Consider the following 11,113-nt stretch of genomic DNA (forward strand, 5'->3'; position numbering starts at 1 on the left):
CAGTTTTGTTTGAGCCCTTTTAAGGGCATATAACTTCCTAAGGGTGCGTTTTAGGGCACATGTTAATAGGAACTTTTTGGCTTATTTTAATGAGTTATAAACGCAGCAGAAGTTTGGAACCCTATTTTAGAAACACCCTGTATATAAAAAATGATGATTCTATATTGTTGAACCTATCTAAAAAAAATGGTAAAGAAGAAAAATATTTCAATAAAAATTACCATTACACATTAAATTAAAACACCTTGTTCTCTGATTTTTTTTTAATTGTACTTACTGTATAATATTGGTAGAAAGAAGTATATAACATGTATTTTTAAATTAAAATTTGCAGAATCTCTAAATCTATTTTACATAAAATGAAAATTATTTTCACTATCATCTCATAAAATATGTGAGTTTAATCTAAAGTTAATACGGGTGATTATAGAAAACATATACCCTCATTTGGTGTAATCGCTGGGTCCTAGGCTTAAAGAAAAATAGGTTACTTTCTCAACTGTGGTTCCAATTCCGTTGGAGGGGACAAAACAATTCGATGGGCATTTAAAAATTTATAAATATAAAAGCAACAAACACTGCCCATTATACATAGTTATAAAGAGGTTTTAGGTTAAATGAGATGACAAGAAAATATTAATGAGTTGGAAAAACTAGATGATGAAACGAAAAGAGAAAACAATTTTGGCTGAAGAAACTAGTAAATAAAAATAAATGAAATAATTATTGGGTGTAAAAAGTAAAAAATATATTAAAAACCCTTTATTTTAACTAGGAAGTAGCATATGGGATGATGGACACTAGTGGCCAACTTGTGGTTAATGATAGTTTATAGCAATCTGGATGTATGTTGTTGATCAAATTTATGCAATGACACCTGTATCTCCATAAAACATTTATTGAAGTCCATCTGGTGTTCAAATAGACAAGCTATGAATGTACAGAATATCCAGTGCAACTAGCCATAGGATGAATGTGTGCTATTTGGATATTGAATAATTCTTCATTTTGTCACTCATATGAAGGATACAATCCAAAAATTTAAATAAACTGATCTCCTACAACTCTTCAGATCCAGAGTTTTTGATTAGTAGAACACTCATTTTCATGGTTTCAGTTCAAGGATTCGTTTTGTTTGTTATTAATCAATTGATGAGGTGGAGTCTGCTTTGTTTCTCATTAAATGTGGATAATATTTCGGTAAACGCTGTGTTATTTCAATTTGTTTCTACTAATATAACAAATTTACTGATAAAGACACTATACTATTTCGAACATACGTTAAAGGTAATAAAAATCTGAACACAATTGGGTTTTTATTGAGCAGGATTTTATTGGTTTTATGTGTTTATTACTAAGATATGTTGACAACGGTATATTATGTATCTTTATTGTTAAAAGTATTTATTTGGGAAAGGGTTTGTTGTATCGATATTAATGAAGTACATATTTTTCTCTTAAAAGCATCTGGAAGTTTCAATCAAAAATGATTATAACAGTTGGGGGTATAAAAATCTTTTCAGGCCAAAACTATCGAAGGCGTTTTGCCACCGTGTCCTCAAAGTAGCTATAGGTAAATTGAATATATTAGTAGAATTAGCTTCAAATGACAAACAAAAAATTATAACAATAAATCAATTTTCATTCTCAATTTCAAAATCTAATAATTCTATAACGTGAACCTAGAAAAATAATTATATAAACTAGCCAAATCCGAGAGGTTGTCCATCGTTTCTTCGATACACCATATATAATGAACTTTTTTATACCACATTTGAGTAACAGCTACTAACATGTAGGTAACATTGTTTCCAGAATTCAGTTACCTTCAATAATTTCGAAGTACTTAAATTGTTACTAATAATAATGTTTTTGTTTCAGATAACACGGTCCGACAAAATAACTACAATGGTTTGTGAACAGTGTGTAATCAAAGTCAATAATTGGCATGAATACAAAAAAGAATGTAAGAGCAACCAAAGTAAGTTGGAACAATGGCTAAAATCTTCTTCCACTAATGGATTAGCAGATATAGTAAGTGAAATTACAGTCGGCTTGAAAAAATATATATTTAATTCATTTTCTCCAGAGCCTTCAAATTAAGGAAGAGCCAATGAACGATGGAGATGACAGCAATTGTGATCGTCCGGAAAATGATATTGTGGAGGTTCTGGTTAAAAACGAGCCCATCGATCCACCCGATGAACCCATGGAGGAGGAGTATAATGAGTTACCACCCCCTCTCACACCTCATCCTCCAAACGGAACTGATTCCGAAAATTCGCAAGACGGTAGTATCCCTGGTAAGTTCTTATTGAAAAATACAGACATCACACTGCTGTAAACTTATTCACATATTTTACTTTTTTGTTTAGTAAGATTTTGCAAAATTTAATTATTTAATTTGAATTTATAAACTGCTCTGCAAAGTTTTTTGCATGTTGTTCATTTCTCCTTTCTTTTTTTTTGCTTTGGTACAGGTACTTTAAGTAATAGACAATGCAGTGTTTGCGACAAACTATTTAGTAGTTCCGGGAATAGAAGGAAGCACGAAAAACAAATCCACGGCTTTCACCAACATAGGTCTGGTGAAGTTACTCGAAGAAGGAGTCAAATGAATGAGGTTCCGATAACAGTGAACCTCGACGGTATGTTTTCGTGATTTAATTAATTGGGTTTTGATACCAATTTCGGCAAAAAAAAATAATATAAATAAATTTAAAATTATATAAATTATTTTGTTAACTGATTTTGAAAATAAATTTTTTGATCTATAGAATCTAGATTATTGAATCGATAAATTACACATTTGATAAATTTATATAAACACAAGTTATGCAACCAGTTATACAAAGAACTGTTGCAACATCATTTTTATGATAAGATTGCCTGTTTGGGCAATAAAAAGATTTTTTTTGTGTAGTGATTTTACAGTTTTCTCATTATCATCATCATTGCTTTTATATTTTCCGTTTTCAAACCACTATTTAATATTTTATTTCTTTCAGATCCTCTTGAGCAAGATAATGTTCAAGCAACAATCGATGGACAGCAAAATCCGGAAGTACCCACACCGGAGCAACAAAAAATCCAGTTTGCCGCAGGCTTAAAGTTGCTCCAAAAAAATGCAACCCCAATTTCTTGCGAGCCACTTTCTAAGATAGAACTGAGCTATATCGAGAAATGTAAAGCCATGGTAAACATGCACCGTACCCTAGAGTGTGCCTGTCACAATGTAATGCACCCCAACCTTAAAGGTTTACTTTCACACCTTAGAGCCCTGCGAATATGGTTTCCGGTTTTCACATGTTACAATTGCATGATAACGTTTACCGACAGATCTACATTCACTAGGCACAGCGTGAGGTGTCCAAAGTCTTCACTAGAGACAATCATTAAGTTGAGCAACTTGAAAAAGCGCAGTGAGGTAAAAACCAGGCTGTATCAAAATTTTAAATGCACGTCTTGTAAGTTTATGTACAGTTTTCACGATGATTTCTGTAAACACGTCGATGAAGACCACTCTGTCTTTGAACCACCAAAGAAATGTAATTGCGGCAGAACTTTTGACAATCTGGAAGACTATAAGGATCACGTTTATGTGAGTTGTCTAGTTGAATACTACTGTGACATTTGCTTCATTACGACAAGAACATTAGACGACTTTCAGAGACATTCCGCCGGAGTCCATGATAATTCAGAAGGCTTCATCTTGCTGCAAGATGATAACTACAAGATGCGAAAATCTTTAACGAATAAATCGGAAGTCTCCGATGAAAATGTCATTGTGACAGGTAAACGGGAAAGGAGAATGTCTGTCAAGGCACCTCTTTTAGAACCTGATGAAGACGAAGAGAAATCGAAGAAAAAAGTTTACTCAGAAATTATACCGTCAGGTTCCAAAATATGTCCCATTTGCACCAAAGAGTACTCGTCACATAACAACATGATTCGACATTACAGAAGTCATCTTGATGTCTCTCCACCAAAGGCAACAACTGGAACAGGTGGTGATTCTTTATATGCTTGTCCGGAATGCGGCGGAATGTATACCACAGTAGAATGGCAGCAACACTTGGAGGAGAAACACGAGCCAAAGACATGTGGAGAATGCGGGAAGATCTTCCAGTTCCAAACAGAGCTGGATCAGCACAGGAGTGTACATTTGAACCTGAAAGTGTATAGAGACTCTAAAACACAGTCATACAAGACATCGATGCTGAGTCCTGGATCTGAAGGAGAAGTCATGCTTATGTGTGAGGTATGTGACGTAATGTTCCCCACAAAAGAGGAGTTGAAGGAACATAAGCTGACGCATGAGAACGGATTACCTATATTAGAAAACTTGGAAGAAGTAGAATTAGAAACGAAAGAGAGCAAATATTCCTGCAGACCTTGCAACAAGGTGTATTCTAGTTACGGTGGGATTTGGGACCACAATAAAAAGAAACACCCTGAAAAGAAAACTCCTTTTGTAGACGAATGGCCAAAACAGTGCCCTCTGTGTGACAAAATATGTGCCACCGGCGCCGCCTATTACCGGCACAAGCAAATCCACGAAAAGGAACGAATTAATGCCGACAATGCGGAAGTTACACCCACTAAAGCACCCATTGCCAAAGGAAAAAATGAGGAGGAAGAAGAGTCCTACCACACGTGTAAACGTTGCTTCAAAGTTTTCTCCTCAAAGTACAACTTGAAAAATCACATGAAATCTCACGGCATAAGTCCTGCCACCAAAAAAATAGCAAAAAAAGTCTGGTGTGAGATCTGCCACCAATCGTTCACTTCCAATGAAGCTATGGAGAAGCATAAGGAGGAGCACACGGTTGAAGAACAGTCCCAGCTGCCTAACCTAACCGATGGCGTGGAAGGTAAAGTGCCATTCATCTTTACTTGTGATGTTTGCGTGATGACTTTCACTACCAAAATGGCGTTGAAAAAACACAAGGAGAAACATGCTCAGGAAACTAAACCAAATGTTCAGAAGACTCAGGTGTACTGCAAGTACTGTAAGATTGCTTTTGACTCGGTTGCTCAATTAACCAAGCATATGCATGTGGAACACGACGAGACTGCCAAGCCAAAAGTTAGTAAGGACAAACCGAGGCAGTTCACTTGTGGCATATGCAAGAAGAATTTCCTAACAGCCTCTGCATTGTCCACTCATATGGGTTGGCACAAGCGCAGCCCACATACTGGCGGCGAAGGCAAGCCAGCTAAAATATTAAAACAAAACAAAATAACCTCCAAACTAGCCAACACGTTTGTAAAGCAAGAGCCTGTCGATCCCCCCGAATTTCAGTGTGTGACTTGCCTGGCAGAATTTCCGAACGATACAGCTCTTCAGGTACATATTTTAGAGAAGCATCGTAGCGTGAGTGCCATCATGCTCATTCCTCGATGTAACACTTGCAATAAGGACTTCAATACTCAGGACGAATACGAAACCCACAAACGGCTGCATGACTTCTTGGAACGCCAGAAACAGCACGAGTTGCTGATGCAGCAAGAGTCCGGTGAGCATGCTGCTGATGGAAAACCTCTTGCCGCACAACCAAAGTTTAATAAAGGATTCCCCTGCAAGTACTGCAATGCGGCGTTCAGTAGGGCTGACACCCTCAACGGGCATGTACGGCAGTTCCATAAGGAGTTTGTCCAGAACGAATTCAAGTGCACGCAGTGTGACCGTATTTTCGATAAACAGAATTCCCTGACCATCCATTTGAAAGTCCACGAGAAGCAGAAGACTTCGGCGAGTGTTACTACCAAACCGTTGTTTTGTTGCTCGATTTGCAGCATGGGATTCGACTTACCCAAAGATCTGAGGGCGCATACGATCAGCGCCCATCCGTTCTGACGAATATTATACAAGTAATCTATTCATGTGACTTATTTTTTTTTTAGTTGGTACCAATTCAGTTTTTAGGTTTGTTCGAGGAGAACGCTCTGATTTTCCCATTGTTATGTTCCACTGATACATTGATGTTATTGATTTGTGCCTAAGAGTTATGAATATATTGTATACTAAATATTATGTAGGTATTTTTTATAAAATATATCGTGTTTAATAAAATGATATTTTTTATGACACTGATAGTGCAGCAGCATCAAGATCGGGTATTTTGTCCTTATTAATACTAGTATAAGCAGAAGTGAACAATGTAAATATCAAAAAGAACTGTATAATGTAATTTATAGTAGTATTGTGGAGTATTTGGATCGTTATTTTGATATTCGCATGTGTGCAAGTGTTTAATAAAGTGTAAAGGTATTATTATAAACTTGCATATTCGTTAATGAAGTAAATGAGCATAAAATAGCGTTTCAACTTATTAGTGTTGGGAAAGTAAAATGAGTTTTATTCGCATAATGAAGTGATCATATTTATCAGTAACTCTTGTTGTGGTCTAATTGGTCATCACTTGCAATTTTGTAAAAGGTAACATTGTGATAAGTACTCATTTATCATTTACGTTTTTTTACATTTATCCATTGGTGGCTGGTAAAAACAAAATTGTCATACCTATTTTGAAAATGTAGTGAGGGACCTATACCGTTTTTTAGGAGATAATTTCTAAGCCCACAAAAACCACTTTTATGAAGAAATTTGCATAATAAAAAATTAAGGTTTACCGGCCTTGGGATCTCAAAAAAAATTACACATTTTTTTTTGTAATTAACGTACAAACGGCTGTTTCCTTATTCTCAACATTTTCATCTATTATAAAGTTACAGCATTATGAAGTGTTAGTATCAAATAATTGAAATATTTTTAATTCTAAAGAAAATTTAATTTTTACAAAAATGAATAATGGTTTATATCCATCAGTTGATTATGACAAATAAATATGCATAAGAAAACATGTGCATCTTTTTTTTTGGGATATCATAGATGGATCTATTTTATTTTTTTAATTAGCAAATTCCGTTAAAATGTTTTCATAACGAACGTTTTTTTTTGAGCATAGAAATTATCCCCCAAAAAATGGTATGGATCTTTCTTCATTATTAAATTATGATCCCTTTAATTTTCATCAGCTGGCAAAGCATTTATCACTGTTGAATTAAAGTAACAGAAAATAAATTTTAAGTTAGTACTTCCCAATAATTTATTTATATTAGAATAGTGTGTACAAGCACAGGAAACCGTACCTTCTTTGAACAAATTTTCTGTTATAAACCTTTTTCGTTAAGTTGAATATACATCTGAGATAAAAACTCTTCACATTAACGTATGTTGATTATGTTACTTTGTTTTTTAAATTAAACAAATAAATTCTGGTTTTAAACTTTGAAAATTGTTTATATTTGGCGGGAAGTTGTATTTAGTCCACTTTTAATACGAGTATCTGTATTGTTAGTTGCCTAATATCAGGAAGTAAGTTCTTTATACATAATTTTTTATTTACATATTATTTAACTTATCTATATTATAGTTCTGATAATGTATAGGACAAGTTATATTGCTTTGCTCCATATATGAAACATATGCTAAAGTATGTGCACCTAGGATAATTTTTTATGTATATACTTGTATAATCACGAGAGTCGTGAACAGGGAGTCCAAGGGACCATAGATTTAAAATATTAGAATACATCTATCTCTTACTACGTCTAAGGTTTGCGAATAGACCGTATATGACGTGAAACCATAGAGAAAATTTTTGAATTTTTTCCCCACGAGGTGGAATGCATGGCGCAGGGAAAACCATTTAAAAAACTCGCCATGCATTCTACATCGTTCTATAAACGAATACAGTTTCAAAAATATATTTTTTTAAATCTTGCAGATAATTAAGTTCTCTACAACTTTTTTACAATGAGTTCGATGCGTAGGAAGCGAGATACTCGCGGAAAACCGTTTTCATTGAGCTTTGACCTTGAATTTCTCGGAAAGGGCGATGCTATTTCGGGAAAAATTGCTAGAGCCCAATCTTGCAGATAATTTCTCTACAGCTTTCACCTTATGGATGTTCGAGGTATAGAATACAAGATATTTGCAAAAACTTTGACCTCAAATATCTGGTGGCCATGTTGTGATTTTTGCGGATTTGGGACTCCTCATCAAAGAACGTCTGTGCAAAAATTCAGTTTGTAGGAAATTTTGTCAAGGTTTCCTCCTTTTTTTGTTTGATTTCCTTGGGATATAATTCTTTGCCTAATCGGAAGTTGTTGGAAATGGCATTAGAACCCTTTACTTTAAGAATCTCGTTAACGTTATACAACAAATATGTTACTCATAAAGTTGTTTTAAAACTCTTTATTTTATGACAAGTGCCATTAACAAATACGTAATAAATTACCAAAGGTGTTTATAGAAAAAGATCGCGAAATATGTATTAGTAATAAAACTATAATCAATTTTATTAATTTTAAATTATGTGTTTATCATGATCAGTATCTATTTTAATACGCTTTCCGTAGNGTGTCCATAATGTATTCAGTGTGTTCAGATTTAATCTGGACCATCCTTTATAAATTTAAATAAACTTTCAATGCAATTTTACCAGATTATAAACAGCTTATTTATTTAATTTCATGCTATGCTATGATTTTTTTCCAAGATATTTTTCGAAAAACCATAATTTTTTATCGAAAATCTGACACCGTAATTCCCTCGGTAATTCCACATCTTTGCTACTAACCCTTGAAATTGGTGAAATATTGGACAAAATATTTTAAGTTAATTTATTTATCTAGGGAGCTTTGGAATTAAATGAAAAAAATATGTGTTAAACTTTTATACACTATCGCTATTTTGATTGGAACAAATTCTAAATTGCAAGTATTGCTTAAATATCACACGATGTTTTATGAATATCCGTTTTTTTTGTCAATTTTTGACCCTGAAGTCCATTGGATAGGTATTCATCGTATGTATGTACATAAGCTGAAACGAATAATACGCCCCTTATTTAGATATATCCATTGGAAGTTCTGTTTTGGTATATACATCCATGTCTTCCGTCCTCTTCGGTACATTTAATGGACCTTGTTATAATGTACATATCACTTTTTCTTGCCTAAATAAAAATTCTAATTGAAGACATCCATAAGACGTACATTATATCTCAAATGGCTATCCATAAACTAAACATCTACATATAAGACATTTTTTTCCAGTGGCATGGGTTCGGTTATTTTACCGAAACCGAATCAATATAAAAGTAGTTGCGCATAGTTTTAAATCTGTATGTACAGTTGATAGATTTTCAATTCGATTCAATTTAACTACCGTTTCCAATAAATGTATCGTGCCTTAAGAAAGCGCAGACTGATCCGCGCCGAGCGAGCACGAATCGCACTAATTTTTCAATATTCAAGCTAGCTTCGTATTTATGATACGAGTTCTGTACAAAGTAGATCCGAGAGTTCCTAATGAATCCCTTGTATTTATACAAGACGATTAACAATGAAGAAAGCGTAATTATTATCTGCTTATAGTTAGAGGAAGAAGAACAAAGAAGAAACTTATGGGTCCACAATATACCCAAAAATTTCAATGCTGAACAAAGTTCAAAGGTATCGGAAAATGGTTTAAATTCGAAATCTTAATAATAATAATAATTACACACACACACACATAGAGGTACATTTAAAATAATATATTTTCTTTCGATTCGTGTGGTACTGGCGGCTCATCCAGCGCGGATCATTTTGGGCTTTGTTAATGGTCGGTAAGTTTAAGGTATCATTATTTCGTTAATAAAATGAATATCCCAATTATCGACATCCATAAGACGTATTTCTGCTAACTCAAATGGATATCCCGAGGAATATCAATAAATTAAACAACTACTAATATCGTATCTTTTTTGGTTATTCAAATGGATATCCGAACTAAATAAATTCATTAACTAAATGATTACTCAATTTATTTTATATTATATATACAGGGTGTGCCATTTAATACTCCCGCTGCTAATATCTCCGAAATGAAGAAATTTATTTTAGTTCCGAAAACTGAAGTTGTGGGGTTCCTCGAATAGCTTCAAATTGCAATTAGAACTATTAGTTCAAACCTTTCTGTATAGATGGCGTGGCGATAATAAAAAATGTTTTAATCCCTGGAACTTGGAAAGATTTACCATTGTACAATTTTTTTTCTGTAGTTGTTCATTCGCTTTTTTATAATTTATTGTTTGTTAGTGTGAATAAAGCCATTATAACAATATTTTAAAAGAATATTTGGTCTCGGTGTGATTTAAATAAAATAATAGATTTTACTGTTACATCATACATTGCATATTGAAGTCGACACATCTCGAAAACAAGTAAATATAGGGAAAAACTTTATATTACAAAAATTACTCAAAATTTAACGATCTTTCAGATGGACCACATTTCCACGTTTCAGGGATCAAAACAGTTTTTAGTATCGCCACGCCATCTATACAGAAAGATTTGAACTAACAGTTCTAACTACAATTTGAAGCTATTCGAAAGACCTAACAGCCCCAGTTTCCGGAACTAAAATAAATTTCTTCATTTCTGAGATATTGGCAGCGGGAATGTTAAATGGCACACCCTATATTACAAAAATCTGTTTACCATGGCAAATAAAAGATTAACGTTGCCACAACGCTTAACAATTTAAGTTATCGATAAACTGTCAATTGAGCTTTGCAGTGTTTAATTAGTAAAAGTGGTTAGTGGAAAATTTAAGTATACAATATTATTGCAACTCATGAAATGGAGTCATATTCAAACAAGGAAATGGCAGATGTGCACTTTATGAAGGGCCGTGCGGCTGGAAATGCATCAGAAGCGAGGCGTCTGTATGCGGCAGCATACCCGAATAGAAGACTTCCTTCTCGACAGGTATTTCAGAGGATCCATCAACGTTTAAGAGAAAATGGTTCCTTCCAACCAAGAGTAAATGATCGTGGCAGAGACAGATTTGTAAGAACACCGGTGATGGAAGAAAATGTATTGAGAGCTGTGCAGGACAATCCAAGGGTTAGTGTAAGAAGTGTCGCACGTATGCATAACATAAGTTTTTCCGTAGTTTGGCGAATTCTTTGCGAACAACTACTTCATCCTTTTCATATCCAGCGTGTTCAAGCTTTAAATCCGAATGACTACGAACCACGTCGGCAGTTCTGCCAAT

At 34.1% G+C, this 11,113-nt stretch overlaps 1 protein-coding gene across 2 annotated transcripts in view; it reads left to right on the plus strand.

The window, feature by feature from the left end:
• LOC108913100 (zinc finger protein 91-like) overlaps positions 1-7,290 on the plus strand; it is a 13,173-nt gene extending 5,883 nt beyond the window's left edge. The window contains exons 2-5 of one of the 2 annotated variants that reach the window (XM_018718574.2): positions 1,882-2,034; positions 2,090-2,303; positions 2,481-2,648; positions 3,009-7,290. In XM_018718574.2, the coding sequence (XP_018574090.1) occupies positions 1,882-2,034; positions 2,090-2,303; positions 2,481-2,648; positions 3,009-5,860 (3,387 nt within the window). In that variant the 3' untranslated portion in view covers positions 5,861-7,290. The remainder of the gene's footprint in view (positions 1-1,881; positions 2,035-2,089; positions 2,304-2,480; positions 2,649-3,008) is intronic. The other variant, XM_018718575.2, reaches the window with a different exon arrangement.
• The last annotated feature ends 3,823 nt before the right edge of the window (positions 7,291-11,113 follow it).

Source organism: Anoplophora glabripennis, unplaced genomic scaffold (assembly GCF_000390285.2).
Source record: "Anoplophora glabripennis isolate ALB-LARVAE unplaced genomic scaffold, Agla_2.0 scaffold542, whole genome shotgun sequence".
Classification (NCBI taxonomy): Eukaryota; Metazoa; Arthropoda; class Insecta; order Coleoptera; family Cerambycidae; genus Anoplophora; species Anoplophora glabripennis.